Raw genomic sequence first — 20899 nt, forward strand, 5'->3', positions numbered from 1 at the left:
TTATAATAGTTAACCCGTACGTGGACTATATTAAATCTCAATTTCTTTTGGACATGTGCTCTCATCGACGTTAATCTTTGGTCCCATTGTCACCGGTAACTTAGAACAGATAAGGACATAACCGGATAAAAAGTGTATAAAATGTTATCAATTTAATAACGTCAAAATCAAAGCTATTTACTTAATTTTAACTCCAATCTTGGCTAGATAGCAAATTCACCTATTTTTTAATATGACATATTTGATTAGTTACATTAATAATAAACCAACAATAAATTTGATTTTTTTTTAATTATAACAAAGTCTGTTGAAAAAGAATCTAACAAAATCTTACTTAAACTTTTTAATATTTTCATAAATAACACATTAATTAATTTTGTACATGATAATGTAATAATATTATAAATCAATATTAACATAAATTTTATTATAAAACAAGAAAATAACAATTATTTTTTATAAATTCTATAATTATATTAAGTATTATATAAAAATAGAAATATGAGAAAATTATATTAAATATCTAAATTAAAAAAAATTATTTTTAAATTATTTCATTTAAATAAAATTATATAATATTTATACAAAAATAATTTTTTTAACGTAGGTTAAACATTTAATATCTACAAGTAATTATTATCTTTTTATTTAGTTGGAGACTCTTAACAATATATTGTTTAAAAATGTTTATATAAAAAATATAATAGTATATAATAACTTTAAGTTCATTTACTATTTAAAAAATATGCTATTAGAAAACTATGAAATTTTAATAATTCATTTAAAATATTAATGACAAATCGATTTTAATGATAATTTTTTTATTATAACAAAATCAATTTAATAATTTTTTAATGTTATTAAAAACAAATTCAAAATTCATGTAAAACACAAATGTATTAAACAAATCACTATATATTAATAATGCCAAATATGAAATATAAATAATAATATTATAAAGTTACACAATATATAACACTAAAATGTAAATTATATATTTAAAACATTTATAATAATATTAAATATATTTATAAACAAAAAATATCCGCACGGACATGCGGATTAAAATCTAGTTACTAATTAAATGTTACTTATGAGCTTATAAATTGTGTCATATGACCAATAAAATTTATTAATACTTCTGGTAATTAATTTATCTACTATTAGTTAAGAGAATCTCTTTTGTATTTCCATTATATATACTAGAGATTTTTCCGGGCTACGCCCGGGGTATTCGTATAGTTTTTAGTTAATTTAAAAAGTTGACACTTATATATGACCATATTTCTTGAATATATAATACAACCGATTTTAAACTATTAAATTGGTAGAAATTTTAAAAAAATGTTTGTATTTATTCATCGATTTGTGTCTAACAAATTTAAAATAATTTGAACTCACAATTTGTTGTTTCTTATTACTGGAAATCATATATAGGATGATAAGTAGGATGAGTAAAAACTTACTAAACCTAGTTATGATTTAAATACATTTTTTTTAGTTATGTATAAAACAATTGTAAGATTTACAATTAGTTTAAACTTTATTTTGACTTTAAAATCACTGAGTTACTTCTTTTTGTCATCAACTTAACAGACTCAACTTTTTTTATGAACACAACTTAACAGACTCAACTAATCATTGAATTATAATACCAACTTGAACAATTTTATAATAGAAATAAAATTGAATCAAAAATTGATCTACACATACAATAATATCATTGTCCACACCAAACCAAACTATAGAACAAAGTTTTTACACAAATCTACCGAACTTGATATTTAAATCATACAAATCAACAATGACTCTAAAGTAAGAGTTTTGGCCTCTTCTCAAAGATCTTAGTCTTTTCTTTTATGGAATCTAATTGAATACATAAAATAATCTTCCAATTGCATTTTTGGTCATTACTCATCACAAATTTTTTTTATTGAATATCAGTGCATATGAAAACAGATAAAGAAAACAAAATTATTCATCCGCATGTGTCAGGTAGTTCCAAATACACAAAATTCTAGAACATAAACTTTCTAGAAACCTACAAGATAATGTGATATCAGTTCTCAGTCATAAAATAAAGGTAAGAACTATAAAAGCAACAAATATGCTGCTACTCCACAAAATTAATGATACCAAATGGTCTAAAGTTGTCTTTCAATCACTACAACTAAGCTGCATGGGAGCACAATCAAATGCTTGAAATTACCATGGTTCTATTTAAGATGCAGATCAACAAACTTTACTCTCTCAAATCTTTGAGCTAGTTCTTTCTGATTCAAAATAAAAAACATACATTGAATCACTAAAAACAGTGAAAACCATAGTGAATGATCTAAAAAAAATCTCCAAAATACAACATGGATATAGTAAAACAATACCTTGATCTCAAGTCTGATCGTGGTTTTGCGGATTATATTCTAAATATTTTTTTTTCAAATTTTAAAAAGTAAAAGCTATTATAATTTAATATATATTTTGAAACATAAGCTTATGAAAAAATAAAACTTAATTTTTGTACTATTATTTTCCCATATTTTGAGAAAATATAAACTGTAAAATCCCTTTGTTCTTCTCCGACATTAGCTGACAATATAAACTGATCAAAACATGTAATAAATATTTCTTATTCTTCAAGTGCAGCATTCACCAGACGTTTTCTTGTCTCTATATAACAATTGTTCAAAAAACTACAAAGTGAATGTCTATATAATTACCTATCCAAGCCTTGGGTGAATGTTTTCTTCTTGCCATGTCATGTTCTCCACAATCACCTACACGTTTCAGATTCTAAATTAGAACATAATGCTCAATTTAAAGTTAAATCAAGAGAGTGAATTCACGTACAGAGACTCTGTCAGGGTACTTCTCTCTGATTCGAGTCGCTTCATTCATCCTTGTCTCTGATAATCATCAACAAACCAAAAAAAACAGCAATCAACATCATGATCATCTCAAGGATTAAGACATTAATTAAATTCGGTTAAGTGTATGTGTATCCCTAAGAAGATAGAACCAACACGAAACAGAGATACAAAGAATCAAGATCATAAGAATTCTACAAGATCTGAAGCTATTTAGATGTGTATACACAGCTAAGAGAGGATCTAAGAAACTAACCAAGCGGATTAGAAAGCTGGAATGAGCTCTTAGCCATGGCGACTCAATCCGACTCTGCATATTTCAAGCACGCGAAGATCATGATTTCGAAATTGTAAACACGATCGGTGAATCAATTCGAAGCAGAATAACCCTAGATACTTGAATTGAGAAGAAACGTACCCGAAGAAGAAAGTGTACGCGATTCGTCGAAGCTAGGGTTTTGCTGAGAGAGAAAAAAAGAATCGATTTTGATGGAAACTGGAGAAGGAAAGAGAGAAGTCAATATCAAGTATTTAAATTTGATAATCATATAAAGCGCTAAGAAAAAACCCCAGTAATTAGTCGCCAGAAATCCAAGAAACTCAACGATGGAAAGATGAAGTTGACAGGGTATCTGAATCTTGATCAATCAATAAGCATCCACTCTTCTGCTTGTGTTTTAATTGATAGATCATTATGAACCACAACTCGGACCAAAATATGCAATCGCGAAGATCAAGTCGCAAGGATTTGCCTACAAAAACATAAGCCCCAGCAAAATATAAGACCAATTCCGTTTGAAAACGATTTCGAGATGCGTTTCTACAGCCAACTCGATTTTGGGTGGAGGTGAAACGAAACAATCAAGAAGAGTTTATAGATAATCATTGATTGATCAATATTGTCTCAAGGTAACTGAAAATTCTGAGTTTGGAGACGAACACGAAGTGGAAAAGCCACGGCATAACACCGACTTTACTCTTCTTTAGTAAAAAAAACAAAGGTGACGTGGCGAAAACAAACTTTCTCATTGGATAATTATTTTAAACGACGTGGCATAGCTTAGAGAGCTTCATATTGCCCTTTACTATTGTGACTAGAGGCGGTCCCGGGCTACGCCCGGGTTATTTTTTATGAAATTTATTTGCAACGCATGACATTTAATGAAACAGTTGATGTTAAATTGTGGAAAAAAGTCAGTTTACACATTAGTATGTTTGAATAATATAATGATTTGAGCAATCAATTTTTGTAGGGGAATAGAGTACATGAGTGTGCTTTTTTAATAGACATAGAAAGCTGTTATGTAAATTTAAAAATAGTTGAATGGTGTCATTTGCTGTCTTGATATCAATTTTGAGTTATGCAAATGTTTTAGTTGTTATTTAATTGATTCGTTAAACTTTTTTGGTTGTTCAAGGTATAGTCAATCAGCTATATGTATTTGTTGTAGAAACACAACTCTTGCATATATGAACCAGAAATACAACCCACAAATCAAACAAAGATAATAGCCTTGATCTCTTGAAAATTTATGTTTGTTATAAATTATGTTTAGAAGCAAAATTGTCATTATCATTATTAAGAGCAAATGTCAAAGTCTTAGAACATAGATGAAAAAATTATAAGTAAGATGGTGGACTTTCGATAAAGAGGGTGATGGATGTGAAGGAGTTTTCCGCGTTGGGGACCCTGAAATTTTTTTAAAATAAATCAGTGAACATAGATTAGTGTTACGAATCAAATAATTAGTTAGTAGCGTAGGGAGACGTACTTGTAAGTAGTCAGGTGTCCATCATCAGGGTATGAGTTTTAGTTGTGATTTGCTTCTTGTGGTACCTCGAGTACTGCATAGCAGGTAAATGTGAATTATTAGATAGATAACCACTTTAGAAACCGTCAATGAGATTCTGAGTTTTCAATTTTACTTACACTCTTGGGAACGTAGGCGGTTGAAGATTTCTTTGTAGACTATGTTCTTCACTTTTTGTTTGTGTGAGTCTTCGTCTTTGATGATTTTTAGTCCTGCTTTGCTTGTTACACGTGAGAGGGCCACATACAGTTGACCATGTGCGAAGACGGGTCTAGGAAGATATAGGATGACATCTTTTAAGCTTTGGCCCTGGCTTTTGTTGATTGTCATTGCATAACACAATCTGATAGGGAATTGTCGTCGACGTTAAGTGAACGGTAGCTTTGTATCTCCATGCAAGAGGACTATTCTTGGGATCAAAACTTCATTTCCAATGTGTGAGCCAGTAATTATATCTGCCTTAAGCACTCTTTCACCTATGTGGGTTAGGATCATACGGGTACAATTACATAATCCTTTTGTTTGATTTATGTTTCGCAGAAGCATAATCGGGGCCCCAACTTTGAGAGTGAGTTTATGGGAAGGCAATCCTGGAAACTCCATGGAGTTGAGATACTCAATGGCGTATAGTGTATCATTTTGGTTAGATTGAGTTTCCGAAACCTCAAAGCTATCGTAACTGTAGTAGTCTTTTGACTCTCCGTCGGTTTGCGAGATTGTATACGCATTCATTTCATCGACTGTATCATTTTGGGGTGTAAGGATAGCTTTATCGGTGTAGGAACTTTGGGAGGCCTCTATTTGGTTGACATCACCATACGCAGCATCGACAACTTGCTTTAATGACTCATCCTTAGTTTCTTGGACCAATGAGGGGTCGACGGTTAAGATTTGGTCTTGGTAGCCATCGTCCTCATCTTCTTGTTCTGATTGTGGACGACCTTCACCGACTTTGAGAAGCCAATCAGAGAACTCTTTCTCGTCCTGGTTGACTCGCATATTTGTCTTCAGAGGGAACTTGTGGCAGGTATTCCATAGATATGAATGACTTATCGAAGCTAAGACAGTATCAGCTCTACTCCCTTGTGGAACTACCGGAAGGACCTGTCTAAAATCACCACCTAACAAAACAGTTTTTCCGCCAAAAGTTTGATCCTTTGCGTGTGGATTTTTCATAGACATTATGTCCTTCAAAGTTTTGTCTAATGCTTCGAAGGCATGATTGTGCGTCATAGGTGCCTCATCCCAAATTATGAGGTCCGTTTTCTCAATGAGTTCAGCAAGCATCGTACCTGGTTTGATGTTGCAGAGCTTATCTTCATCGAGTTTCAAAGGAATATTAAAGCGAGAATGAGCTGTTCTTCCGTTTTGTAGGAGCAATGCGGCTATTCCTGAAGAATCTACCGGGAGAACGATTTGTTTCCTCGAGCGTAGTCTGGATATAATGGTTTGATAGAGGAATGTTTTTCCTGTGCCCCCTGCGCCATGTACAAAGAATAGTTTGCCATCCTTTTTATCGACAGAGTCTAATACTGATTCGTAAATCGCACGCTGCTAGGCGTTAAGTAAGTGGTACTGACTGACATGTCTGAGTGTTTCCTCGGCAACATCGTAATCCATTTCTTGGTTCCACAAACTGTTCCCCAATTCTTTTAGAAAAACAGGTTTGATCTTTGGCATCTCTTTAATATCATTTAAAGAACGGTCTTGCATGCGCATCAACTTTTCCACTTCGATTAACGTGTATTGCTCTAGGGTCTCATCATCCAGTTCCAGATTTGTGTGGCCTAAGATCCTTTGTCTCTTGTGAAGTATGTCCTCGCTCATTGATTTCCATGAGTGCTCCCATAGTCCTTTGGGGCTTGCAACGAAGCAAGTGTTTAGGAATGTGACAAACATATCGCAGAGTTGGTATGGGGTGGCTGTTCTAGCACCCTCCGACATACTCTCGAGCCATTCAACATCATCTTCCAAATAGCCTCGTGCGTGGCAAACTGATTTGAAGTCAGGGTATTTCACATCGTTGAAAGTTTTCAGCTCGTCATAACTTCTAGGACCCTTAATCTTATTAATGAGGATCCTCAGATAGTATCGATCACCTGCTGATGGATGGACAGCCACATTTCGCCCAATGGTTTTTCCTTTCTTACGTTCAGTCCAGACTTTGGAATTGTTGTTCCATACGAAATATTCTGGTATTTGCACATAAGTTAATGTGCGTGCAAATTCTGACCTTCTGCATAATACCATCCATTCAGTAAACATTGTCTTCTCAATACCTGGTTTGTGGATTACGCGGCCGAGGTTGTCAGTTTCTTTAATTGTGATGTTATGTTCGCCTTCTAAGTGAATGATAAGCTTCTCAACGGATGGCTTTCTTTTGTGTATGTGAAATGCGAAAGTTCGCCACATGGACTCACAAGCTGATAAATACCGAGCTTCGATGTATTCTTGGATCTCATTTCGTTGCTTAATCACTTTTTCCTTTGGTTCTCCAGAAGCCATTGTGTCAGAGGTAGTAGCCGTATTTCCTTTTTCAATAACTGCGGATGCTCTGTTAACACCCTTGGCTATGTACTTGAATAAGTACTTCACTGCAGTTGTACGATTACACCATTCCACATTAATATGAGCCTCGTACTTCTTTAGGATATTAATGTTATGAGGTACAACAAACGTGTTGTTTAAATTTGCCCCACTTTTAACCACATACTCATTTTCATTCCGGCTGCGATGATATAATACATACCCTGATTTGTCAATCGAAGTGTTTTCATTATACGGCCGAGGATACTTCTTTGTGCACACATTATTTTCCATACACAGTGACTTCGGATTAATGACACCACATGGACCATGGATCATGTGTTTTGTCACTAAATTATAAGCTTCTGGGTCTTCTTCTTTGTTTGGGAGCTCGGCTGAAATAATCTCATCTACTTCTTCCGAACTTAGTGTTCTGGAAGACTTTCAAAACCACAATAATATATGTGCATGAGTGAGGCCCCTTTTTTGAAACTCTATTCTGTGGAGAGCTGCTGTGTATGGCTTGAAGAAAGTTTCTTTTTTGAAATCCTTCAGTAGCTGATCTAACTTCATTTTAAAGACCTGACATTCGATGTCTGGTCTATCATTGGGAGAGTCTCCACTGTATATCTCAAGATGTTCCTTAATCTCTCTCCAGTTAGGATTGGCCGTCATTGTGATAAACAAATCCGGGTTCCCATATTCTCTGCAGATAGCCATAGCATCATGGTATTTCTCAACTAAGTATCGAGGCCCGCCAGTGAAACTTGGCGGCAGTATGAACCTTTGTCCAATGATTTTAGCATCAGTGTCACCCTTGCTAACAGCATCGAGTACATTACTATAGAGCTCGGCTCGCAGAACATCTTGATTATTCCTGGCCCACCTTAGCCAGTCTTCTTCGATTACCGTAAAAACGTCCACAACATATTGATGGAGGAGACGACCCCCTTTAACCAATGTCATCCCCTGGTTAAGACGTGTTTGTATCTGAGCAGCGTAGTACTGGCGTATCGTCAGGAATTGCCTTGTTCTCGAGGTGCCTGTTTCGAGATGTAATGAGATCTCGGGGTGAAATCCATACTCACCATATGGAAAGAGAAGAGGATATTGGAGGCTCATGTACAGAGGGTGGTCGTCACGTATCTGCTGCAAAGTGTCAGATTGGAATTGAACGACTATATCTCGTACTCCAATTGTTGATGACATATCCCCTACGATAAGGCCTGCGACCTCACTTGTACTTGGAAGATCATATTGTTTACCTTTTCCTTTATCTGAGAGCAACCTTATATTAAACTCTTGCCTGCTGCCTTCGTAGTAGTCACGTGCCCGTCGGAAAAGCTTAGCTAAACAGTTATTCTCGTCAATCATCTCGATGAGGCGCGCCAAGGTTGTATTGTCAAGATTACCTTCTGTTGAGGTTTGGCCCATCGCGTTTAAACGGTTTCTGACTTCGTTGCCCGTATCAGATATATAAAGCTGGAGATATTCGGGGGGTCGGCCTTGTCTCGGTATTAGCGAGCCAATTCTATGGTGGGTTTGACCTTGAATCCGTACAGTGTAAGGTCCGGGAGCATTCACCACACTATAATCCATCTTCATTCCAATGGAGGTGAAAGCCAGTACTGAATTATAGACTCGAATAGCGTCTCGAAACCACCTATACTGAAGAAGTTCTTCTAACAGGGGTGGGGGTTGATTGATCGGTGGAAGCTTTATTTGGCCATGGTTACAGCAAATTGTGAAGGTTAGTTCACCTGTTCTGGAGTCTTTACCAGTACTCTCTGAAGTCCACATTAATGCACCACATTTTGTGCATTCTAAGATGGGGTTATCTTCGGATTTAGATGTGGAGCCTTTATCTGTGGTTAAACGTGTTTCAATTTGTTAAGACATATTGTGGTTAATATTTTATAAAGAGATATAATATATATATGATTTCCTGTATTTTGTAGGCTCAGAAGCCATTTTGAAAAACACAAAGTAAAAATTCTTTTATGATCCGCATTGAAGGTTATTGGCAACCAAAGTTTTCCATCAGAATTATCTAACATTGATCGGATTTGGTTTCTTAAATATTGTGATCATTCTCGACACTGATTTTAAATAGTATTTTTAAATATGTACCTTTCTTCCCAGTTCTTGTTGGGTGTAAGCGATGGGATTCTCGTGGAGCATGTAGACCTATGCATATTACACATGCAGATGAATAAATAAGGCTTTGTAATCGTTTCTTTAGTGTTTTGTGGTTGACAGAGATAGTTACCTTGCGGTAGGGGTAACGTTCGTTTGGATAGCAAGATGGCTTTTCTCATCCCTCATGCGTTTTTGTGTCTCACTGGTTAAATGGTAAGCGATCCATTTAAGACAATATAAGCATAAGACATTGAGGAACAATAATACTTATAGGTTTATCAGATTTTACACCGTAAAGGTCACATTTATCACAGCCACCTGTACGATTAAATTAGATAACTCAATTAGTTTATCAATAGATAATGATGAAGAATATATTATTATAATTCTTTTAAACTTACAATCATAATATTTGGGTTTGAACGTCGGTGGATTGCATATCTGATTGACTACAAAATATAATCATAATTTAAAATAATATGTTTGTGGAGTACAAAATAATATATCTTGAGAGTAGTGACAGACCTTTGGGTTTGTTGCGTGCTCTGAGTGGGCGACCTCTTTTTCTTTTTTTGTGTGATTCCGGTAGAAGTTTCTGGACGAATACAATTTAGGAAGGTGTTATAATATATCTATGTACTATTTTCTGTAAAGTTATGGGAAAACAACATATCACAAATAAATTTTAAGGTATATTTTATACTCATCGTTATAAAAAATTATTTAGAAGAATGTCATGGTTCAGATCATTATGCAAGCCTCGGTGGGGGCAACAAATAATAAAAAGAGTAACATGAAACTAATACTCTAGATATATGAAAAACTTCTAAAACTAAAAAAAAAATTAGAAAATAAAAAAATATAAAAAAATTTAAAAATTGTAAAAAATAAAAATAGGTAAGAAAACTGAGGCAAAATATGATAATTAAGACGGTAATAGATCGTGCAGATAGTTAGATAGTGCAGATAATGCAATAATAGATAGGGCAGAAAATTATTTTAAGAAGTTCATCTTGTATTAGAAATTAATATTTAGCTAATTATTTAATATTTTATAAAAATAAAAATTATTTATTCGAATGGTTTTTTAATTGATTATATATCTATAAGTTTGAAAATTATTAGCCTCGCGAGTGCAAGCAAAACACATATTATTCATACAAAGAAGAAGAAATTCATTGACTATATACATACATATTATTACTTTTCTTACCACGTTTTTACTAAAAGAGTTTTATCTTATGTTTATCAAACCATATACATGCTTTCCCCCTTATTAACACTTACTCTTATTAAAATGGAATAATATATGCGAACTCCGGCTTCTATTATATGTATAAAATAAAAAATAACAAAAAATTGAGTGAGTTTGTATAAAATATAAGACAGTAATAATACAGAAAATGTTAGTTTTAGTTTATTTACTATATAGAGAGTTTTTTTATTTTTCTTACTATGCTATTATTTCAAAAAGAATTATCCTATGTTTATCACACCATATACATGTTCTTTTCTTATTAATATTAACTCTTATAAAAAAAAAATAGTCATATATGAGAATTCGATGTTCTGTTATATGTCGCTAATAAAATGATATTAAAATACAGTGCTTTCTATAGTATACAAATAAGTCCACGAATATAATAGAATTCGAAAATTACCAAAATGTTTCATTTAATAGGTAAATGACATTAATACCGTAGACATATTTTAAAAATTTATAAAATTTGAAAAATAAAAAAATATATAAATATTAAAGAAACATAATAAAAACTTTAAAAAAAAAAATTAAAAATAACAGAAAGAATTAAGGAGGAAAAAATACTTTTAAAAACATTTTTGGATTATATGTTTTCAAATATGAAGCTCTTGCGAGGGTACAAAGTTATTAGCCTACCTTTTATAAATAAAGATTGAAATGTTATTATTTAATAAAAATAATTTGCAATGTAAAAGAATATAAAATTTCAGATACCTGTTATCTCCATATTAATATATCTAGCTTAAGTATATTGGGGACATGCTAAACCAAGAGTTGTGGTTTTGTTTTATACGTATTCTGTTTTAAAGCTATATGAACTATTGTCAATTCCGTTTGGTAAATACAATACTATATGCAAAAGTGTTTATTTTTGTACCTGCAGTTTCCAAAGGGGGTGTTCGAGGTGTGTTCTCCATTTTTGTGTAACTTTATCCTGAGAAGCAAATAGATTGTTAACCATAGGGGTGGATTAATATTCGTATACCGTTTGTTTGTAAAAATTTGTTACACTTACAGAGTCGTTTGGCGAGCTTTGTAGACAACTGTAAAAGGACCTAAGGAAGAACAGAGAAGGGGAAGAAAAATGTTACAGAATATGGGGATGGGAGTAGAAAGCGTTTTGTTTAATTCTTTAGAAGAAAGGATAGGAAAGATATTAAAGTGATTGAGATATGGGAATATTTTTTACGTTAGTGAAGGAAAACACATTTAATAATTGTGTTTGACAATAACGTTATTTTCTCTTTTTGGTAAGTAAATCCTATTGTATTTACGGACCAGTTGGGTTTGTCATAAACGTTATGGATTTGCGATATGGGCCTAGAATAAGGTTAATTGGTTAATTGGTTAAAACCTTATGGATTTGCGATATTCGTTGGATTTAAGTCAATCAAATGGAAATAAGTACAAAATAACATGTTGACCCTCTGATATTTGATAACAAATGATTCTTAAAAAAACTCTGATAATTCAAAATGAGAGAAACCATAGTCAAGGAAAAAACTCTCATAATTCAAAGACATAATGAAAAAACCATGCATGCAATTGTAAAGGAGACAAACACGTAAACTGAACAGAAGTTGCAATCTCTGAGAAGTGTCACGAGAACCCTAGTTCCCACACTTAGGGCGTTTAGCTCTCTCCAGCTCAGAACTGTCACAGGTTCTCTTACTCCCATCTGCTGAATCCACACGGTTTTCGGATGTCTCCTCAGACGTCGCAGTAGCCTGGTTATCTTCCGAAGACACTGTGGCTGGTGAAGTGTCTAGTGGGAGGATCTTGGTCACGGTAAGAGCTCGGGTCTTACCAGAAAATTTATGCTCTGTAACTTTCACACAAAACTTATGCTTCTGACCGATGGTGCTGATTAGAGCTTCCAGAACAGGCGCCTCAAGGTTAACTCCTTCGTTCCCATTAGCCTGAAATTCAATCAAAACAGGGCCAGGCTTATACGTTTAATAGCTTAGCATGATGAAAAGAAAACAACATCTACCCAAAATGTTTCAGAGCTTATATACCTATATAAAGTTACCTCAAAATAGCTTCTGACTAACTCTGATGCTGGCTTCCCAGTCAGCTCACGACCAGCTTCACCAAGTAGCACAAACACAGCTTGCTCACTGTTGTCATAAACGGATATCTTTGACAGGTACCTGTTATGGAAGAATGAGAACCTAATACCAATAAAAACTTAATTGAAGTCCAGGTTAGAGTTCTTACTGTGGAACACCAGATACGTTAACCTTTCCACACTTCTTGTTTGTACAGATCAACGAAGTTGGACCTTTGCTAACCTTAGAATGGCACCCACTGCAGGCAATATAGTACCAATAAGAACCATGTACTACGTCATCGATCGTAGCCGTGCACTCAAAGAAGGCGCCCTGCGAATTTGCATAGGAATATAAATTTGTCTTAGTGATTGAAGTTATATAGATTGAGTTTACCTTTGCAGATTCCTGCTCGATGTAGGAGAATATTTTCCCTATAGTCATTGTCTCACGTTTGGGGACTACCTCTGCATTAACCTGCTCAGCAATACCGGGATTAGAGGCCAACCTGGGACAGAGTAAAAATAATTGATTTAGTCAGTCAACGCAGCGAGGTAACGCGAGCACTTCATTGAGTAAGAGAGTAAAAGCAAAACACATATAAGCTTACAAACTGAAGTAATCTATGGTAGGTTGGACATCATAGTCCATAAACACACGCGAAGAGGACATTGAGGTAAAGGCCAGAGTACCTGTTGCCAAATGAAAAAATCCGTTAAAGAACACAAAATGGTGATATATAAACTGTAAGAGACCTATAGTATAGATAAAAATCAGAACCTCCGAGAGTCTTTGTGTTAACAGTCGTGACCAGTAACACAGTGGGTGTGACCTCGTACGACTTGAACATTTTGCAGAAGTCTCTTGCAGCCTGATCCCAAAGGTAGAGCTTCATGACCGGTCCACTGAAAAAAACGATACTAAATAGTTAATAGGAGTAAAGAGAAGTAGTTTCGAAAAAATAATGTACACCTACTCATGTGATTGGAAATGAATCAGAACACGCCTAGCTTTTGCTATCTCCACTTCGTCAAGAACTGGTGCCTCAACAATACTCTGACCATTAACCAACTTCATGTGGCCAACAACATCCAGATAAACATCACAATAGTTACATCTAAATTAAAATTCATCAACTTAATGAATCAAAGGAAAAAGTATTTAAATATTGGCAACATTTTTTGTCTTACACATTCTATAAACTTTAAGTTTAAAAGAATCTAAGCAATTCTAATAATCCAAGTTTTTACGTACTCACAGATATCTTTATTTATAAAAGGTAGGCTAATAACTCTGTACCCTCGCAAGAGCTTCACATGTCTCTCAATATACAAAGCTAAATATACTAATATGAAAACAACAGGTATTTATAATTTTATTTTTTTTAAGCATATATTTCTTCTACGGATATAAAAAAACTAATAAAATCCGAGGACCGAGTTCAGAGAATACTGAACAAACCCAAAAAATTGAATCAACCAATTTCAGATCTACGTATCTAAGCAACATTCTAATTATCAAGAAACTCAACTAAAAAAGAACGTTGGGAATCACAGAGCTTACCGTAGAGGTCTCCTTTGAGGTCGCAGTTAGCTTGAAACTCTTCATATGAATGGAACCGGAAACTGTCCGCATCAAAATGAGTGGGACAGTCTAGAAGAACCGTCAACTCCGAGTTCCATGAGAACGACACTGTAACGGTATGATCAGCAACCCGAAACAACGATTTGTTTCTGGATCCGTAGAAGTTGTTGAGTTTGTAAACAGATCCTCGCTTCATCTCAGGCCGATATTTTTCGATACGCCCTGGGGAAATGAATCCTTGAATAACAGTTCCCTGCGAATAACAATATAAGAGAAACCAATATACGTAAGTGAAGAACGATAAGCATAAACTTCTTTCGAAATGATAAAAAAACGGGTAATTACTATAACCTGTTCGTCGATGAGTAGCATCTCCATGCCAATAAGCGTCTTCTTTAGCGGATTCCAAGCCTCCAAGAAATGGATGAGCCGAAACCGCAACTGAGCTTCGTGGGGACCCAGCGAGAGATCTTTGAAGAAGATGACTTTTTCGTCGTTATCGGAGGACACAATCGACTTCCCATGTGGTTTCATCGCCCTCGATTGAGTTTCTAGGGTTTTGATTTGTACACGAGGGAAGAAACAATATATAAAGAAGGAGGAAAGAGGGAAGATGAAAAGAAACCATAAAGAAGAAATTGATGGCGGAATTGATTGAAAGAAACCGATCGTGAAGAATGGGATGATCAATACACAGAGGAGAAGACGAAGAGAAAAGGGGAAGAGAAGGAGAGACTCGCGACTTGCCTCCGTAGATCTAGGTTTAAGTGAAGGAGTAAGCCGTAACACAAACCAGACGAAGCCCATTAGCCCAGACCGAGAAACGAAACAAACCCATACGTAAAAAATTGAAGCCCAAACCGAGAATGAAATGTTCTGATTGGCCAATTATTTCTGATGATGTGGCATGCTTAAGAGGAGAGGAAATGTCCCTTTTAGTATTGTGATATTATTATTATCAATTTTATTCAATAAACCAATACTTTACATCATTAAATACAGTTAAACAGACTAAATTTTTTTATTCTTTTTTTTTCTATAAAATTTAAACTTCTTAAATTTTAGAAATACGAAAATCTTTAGAACATAATAATTGGAAATATTTAAATTTATATAACTATAGAATTTTTCCAGAAAACTTCAACGGCCGTTGATACAGACCTTCTGACATTCCAATTTGGAACTTCGGCATTGTTTATTTGAGCTGCAGCACCAAATATTATGTGGTGATTTAGAGCATGTCAGTTTGGAAGCTCTTTCCAGGTTGACACCTGCATAAAATTAAACGAATAAAAAAATTAAAAATGATGATGGAGGATTTTTTTATGATTTTAATGGCAATGGTGATACATGATTGGACGAAAACCGCCGTACATTCATGAAAACTAGCAAAAGAAACGAGGATAATACAAAATATAGCAACTTTAGATGTAGACATTATAACTCTTCTCTGCAAATAAATGTTTTGTGTGTTTATTATAGAAACCCATGAATGTGAACATATACATATATATATAATAAGTCTTTTGAAAACTATTTGTATGATGATCCGAAAAAACTGTTTTAAATTGACTGGTTAGTTTTATTTTCTTTCTATTCAAAAATATTATGTTTTATTCCAAATATTCATTTTAGTTTTTGATACGATATGTCACCACGTAAAAAACAAAATTAATGCCAACAACATATATTAAAGTTGAATGATTAAATATGTGGATAAATATTTTAGCGATGAATTACCTACCAATTTTAGCATTTACTATTTTCTCAACAATAACCTTAAATGTATATATATATATATATATAACATATATTTGATTTTAAAAATTGTTACAAGATGATCCAAAAGAACTGAAATTAGATTGATTGGTTAGTTTTACGTTCCTTATATCCTAAAATATTTATGTTAAAAAATTATTCCTAGCTTTCTTTTTTTGTCATCTATTAGATTAGTTTAAAAACATGAAAGATTTAAACTTAGCCGGCAAGAAACACACTCCTTCCAGAGCCATAAGCCGACAAGGATCGCAATCCTTCCGGAGCCAGAAGACATTACAAGGACATGAACCAAACAAAAGATGGAATACTAAAACTTAAGCCTAAGAACTTATTGAGAGAACCGAAGCGGATGTCCTGATGATTGCGACCAATGGAGAAGAGTGCACCAATCTTCAAACTATGGATAAAAACAAGTCTAGAAATCTTGTTTGTGGACTTGAAACTTTTCTATCCAAAGAACCAAAGAACCAATTTGGCAGAGACCTCAAAGCTCGCACAACCATAAGCCGGTACTTCCATTAGCTCCAGCCATATCGTAACACAATTAAAACCATTTGGATCTTTAAATGAGAACTGGAGAAAACACTCTCGTCACGAACCAAAGCATCTCGTCACGAACCAAAGCAGAGACCCTCCACATTTATTGAAATAAGATACAAGGCTTAAGCATAAACCATAATCATTCATCCATATCCAACGAAACCACATAGCTATAGAGGGAATACGGATATGAAAACCGTAAGAGCTCTAACTTCTCAAGACGCCAATAACTGAATTGATCCGCAAAACTTAGAGCATGTGCAATGGTGAGACCAACCCATGAATCCTTAGCATTTTTTTAATAATTTTTTTTTCTTTTTGGTTGTTGTTTGAATAGTTAAGGATTCGAATCAAAATTGCTCGTCCAATGGTGTTACCGAAGATGGAGTCCTTAGGAATAAATTTTTTCTTTTTAAATTTAAATTGAAATTTTATTAATTGCATGATTAAAAATGAAGATACAAAAAAAGAGAAGTTTAAAAATGTATAAGTTTAAAAACTATAAGTTTTACAATGTCAATTTTTTTTTAAAAAAAATTATAAGCTATAAGGTAAAGAATTTCTATTAGTTTTTCTTATCTTATGTATAAGTTTATCTTCTTAAAACTATAAGTTTCATTTAGTATGGTTTCTATAAGTGTGATAGAAGTTTAAAAATATCTACGTTTGATACAAGTTTAAAAATGTTTACAAGCCAAATTCAAGCCAAATTCAAGTTTAACACAGTAGCCTTAGCCGAAAATAACATAAGAGAAGCATATAAGATAAGAAACAAGATTACACTTGTGGCAACTTCGAGTTGTAGCAACAAGATTTTACAGTAGTACCAAAAGGAAAGAAAAGGAAACAAGTTCTGATAGAGACGAAACAAACCGAAAGAGATAACTAGCAAGAGAGGAAACAAGTTTGATAGAGAGGAAACACAGCAAAAGAGATATCTATTTCCGGTCACAATCACTCCTAAATCATCCGTGAGCTAGAAGCAATGTGAGCTGCAGAACAAGACAAAACAAGTTAAAGCAGAAGCAATGTAGTAAAAGAGGAAACAAGTTTGATTGAAACTTACTAATCTCATTCTCATCAGCATCACCCGCGTCGGCTTCTTCCTTGTTGATGTCAGGATCTGTATACTGAATCTCACAACAGCTAGGACCAAAAGGAGTGACATGAAACACCATGTCTCCTTCGTGTTTGAAGATGACAATGTCACCGATTCGAAGGTCATTTGCTGTGGCGAAATCTTTCCAACCTCCGGTGAGTCTCATGCCTTCTTGTATCACTTCCCAAATTTTATCTGAAGCGTCTGATCTTAGTTTCCATGTTTTCTGGTTCGTCTTCCTTTCTATGTGCTTTGAGAAGAAGCCAAGTGGTATTGTCTGCAAGAAAAGGCAAAGTTAATCAAACAAGAAATACATCTAATCAATAAACGAATGTAAACAAATAGAGAGAGTGAGGTTCTTACGATGCCACTGTGGAAACCAGGAAGCAGAGGCTTTAAGAAATGAGGTTCATGTGGATTCGCCATCTTCAAACAAGAAACGAATGTAAACAATATCAACACTGAGTTTCCAAGCAAACTAAATCAGAGTAAAGGGATAAAAGAACAAACGAGAAGATTATCAAATCAATTAAAAACCCGAGTAAGAACAAAGGACAACAAATCATCACCAAAGATTATCAAATCAGAGGGATCGAGTTAAGAACAAACGAAAACACTTGAGCAGAAAACACAAAACTCTAACTACAAACGACTTAAACCCCAAATCGTTTGAAACCAAAATGCTTTTCAAACCCTAACTACAAACGACTTAAACCCCAAATCGATTGAAAACCTAGTTTTTCGAAAACCTAATTTCAAACGTAAATGACCCCAAATCGATTGAAAACACAAAACCGAACACTAAATTGACAGGAAAACAACATCGAACCTAATCTAAATCCCTAAATCGGCAAGAGAAGGGTTCGATTTTACCTTTGTAGCGGGACGGTTCCAATTCGCCTTTCCTCGAGAGCTTTTTTTTTCTCCGCTTCGATCGAAAATGATTTTTTTTTTTGGTATACGAAAGACGAAAGCCGACCAACGAATCACCCGCTGCCACGTCTCTAAGGATCAAATCCTTTAAATCCTTATGTAAGGATTAATCCTTAGCTTATTTAGCTCAAATAATATTATTATAATCCCAAAAGCATATGATTATGCGCTAAGGACCATCAACGATCTCCCGTTGCAGCTGCTCTTATAACCACATATCTGAACCGGAAATTACACCCACCGCGAACCAGATCAAATGTGCTAACCGAAATCAGTTGCGCCAAAGAAACAAAGCTCACAAGTAATCCCATCCTCAACCCTAGACAAGACCTAAAACCAGACAACACTAACCGCTTATGGAGGACCACAAACTGGAGAGCTTCAGACGAACAGACACCATAGCTCTTCACTGGTGACAGGCCCAACCAAACAGCCCAGAAACACCACAAATCCAGAGCAAAAGACAGCGTCTTTTGCCACTCCAGACCATCTCAATCAATGAAGGAACACAAACTCGGATCCAGACAGAATCACTACGACGAGACGCCGCCGTACACCACCAGACCCGTTTCAAAATCATCTCTTTGGCATCAGAACCTCCGCTTGACCAGATCTACGACCACCAAAGCACAAGACACAACAAACTATTCTAGAAGACGAAAGACAACTATTAGGACCGGCGGTGGCACTATCGGAGCCACCACGCGCCGGTCAGACGAAATTTCAGATCCGCCGCTCTAAGGGAGATGAGGAGGAGACGAGAGAGATATTAGGGTTTGAAAAAAAAATAAAAACTATTTCCTAGCTTTCATTTTAGGTTTCTCTTCATTAAAAATTTATAAATAGTTCCATATACCAAACCGTTGGGGTAAAGCAGAGTATCAAAATAAGATAATAACATACATAGACAGCTAGTAGGTTGTGGAAGTATCATTGGTTTAACTAAGGGTTCATTAATAATTCTATACTAGAAGGTCTGAGTTTCGATTCCCAGTGAAAACAGAAATATGAGAATTAATGGAGAAAAAGGCTTACAAGAAATTAGCAGCATGGCGCAAAGAGTATCGTAAAGCGTGGATCCCATAGGACGGCTCAGGTGATGCAGTCAAGCGTGAATCCTCATAAGATAGATAGATGTTGGGGTCAAAATCGGTCACGATGGAATCAATGCCGGAAAGTTCCCGAAAAATCTTTCTAAAAGGAGAATCTCCTCGGAAGATTAAAACTTTGTATTTTTAAGAGTATTACAAGACAATCTCCTCGGAAGGGATCACTCAATCCCTCGAATGGACTATTTCCACGCATCAGAACAACCAAACCAGCATCGTCCGACCCGCCATCAGACAAGTTGGATAAGCCACGTCCAACTCGCCCAATGGCGAGTTGGATCGACTAATTCAACTCACCATTGGGCAAGTTGGATGAACCACTTCCAACTCGCCCAATGGCGAGTTGAATCAGTCTTGTCCAATTCACCATCAGGCGAGTTGGATCAGTCCAACACAATGCATTCTCGTCTCTGGAACTCCCCCCTTTGGGTCTCGGTCAAACAGTCTCTTGTTTCGTCTCGATCGGAGTTAACGTTGAAACTATACAATTAAAACAACGAAAACTTATTTTCTCGTATAAGTTGGGGTTGATCTTATAAAATGATAACAGTTAACTTAACACCATGGTTATCTTGGCTTTACGATTGATTTCCGCTATTCCATAAAGCTGACGTCGTACTAAGGGAAAATCCTCCGAAACAAATCGTATAAACATTTTAGTCGAAAAACTTCCCAAGGAGTCTAAAGCGCGGCAAAAGTCCACTTACGATTTTTTTTTGAATCAGCTCAAATTCACTATGATGGTTTATCAAATATTCGCGAGAAAAGATAAATGTCAAGTTTGAAGATAAATGTCAAGTTCCAAGGGATATTGATGAAGATCGGGAAAATGGAATATTTCTGCGAAAAGATAAATTTGACCCAAGGCCAGAAAAAAAAGCCCAAACCGACTTAGGAGGAGTATATAAGGAATGCGAAGGCGAGAGGCGCAAGGGGGATTCCTTTAGACTCTAAAAACTCTCTGCACTTAGAAACTTTAGACATTATTCTCGACATGTTCTGTTTCTATGACTGGCACTCGATTACAAGACGAACTCGCACAAGCAGTTCGATTTCTTAGTACACTCTTTCAATTGAACTGCGTTTGGCTTGATCCTCGAATGGGGTACGTAGACAGTCTTTCATAAAGTTCAGTCCGAAATCAATCAAAAAAAAAATTTGTATCTATTTCGTCTTTTGTTATCAAGCTGCGACTGAACTATG

General features: G+C 34.9%; 2 protein-coding genes across 5 annotated transcripts; both read right to left on the bottom strand.

The window, feature by feature from the left end:
- Positions 1–1960: 1960 nt before the first annotated feature.
- Positions 1961–8110, bottom strand: LOC106373596. 2 transcript variants are annotated; one of them, XM_048752867.1, is made up of 4 exons: positions 3283–8110; positions 2848–2903; positions 2718–2774; positions 1961–2041 (listed from the first exon to the last, which is right to left on the bottom strand). In XM_048752867.1, the coding sequence occupies exon 1, from the start codon at positions 7538–7540 to the stop codon at positions 6230–6232; it is 1311 nt and encodes a 436-aa protein (XP_048608824.1). In that variant the 5' UTR covers positions 7541–8110; the 3' UTR covers positions 1961–2041; positions 2718–2774; positions 2848–2903; positions 3283–6229. The 2 variants fall into 2 exon arrangements, with proteins under 2 accessions (XP_048608824.1, XP_048608825.1); XM_048752868.1 differs by having other exon boundaries at positions 1961–2774.
- A 3924-nt stretch (positions 8111–12034) lies between these two features.
- LOC111203702 (B3 domain-containing protein REM9-like) lies at positions 12035–20681 on the bottom strand. 3 transcript variants are annotated; one of them, XR_007321358.1, is made up of 6 exons: positions 18528–20681; positions 18018–18080; positions 17622–17931; positions 14588–17547; positions 12822–14489; positions 12035–12754 (listed from the first exon to the last, which is right to left on the bottom strand). XR_007321358.1 is itself a non-coding variant. In XM_022697688.2 (4 exons), exons 2-4 carry the CDS (start codon positions 18078–18080, stop codon positions 17516–17518), a joined length of 405 nt encoding a protein of 134 aa, XP_022553409.2. In that variant the 5' UTR covers positions 18528–20681; the 3' UTR covers positions 17298–17515. The 3 variants fall into 3 exon arrangements, 1 of the variants encoding a protein (XP_022553409.2); XR_007321359.1 differs by lacking the exons at positions 17622–17931; positions 18018–18080; positions 18528–20681 and having other exon boundaries at positions 14588–15507; positions 15611–17614; XM_022697688.2 differs by lacking the exons at positions 12035–12754; positions 12822–14489 and having other exon boundaries at positions 17298–17547.
- Positions 20682–20899: the final 218 nt, after the last annotated feature.

The sequence above is a fragment of the Brassica napus genome, chromosome C3, assembly GCF_020379485.1.
Source record: "Brassica napus cultivar Da-Ae chromosome C3, Da-Ae, whole genome shotgun sequence".
Taxonomy (NCBI): Eukaryota; Viridiplantae; Streptophyta; class Magnoliopsida; order Brassicales; family Brassicaceae; genus Brassica; species Brassica napus.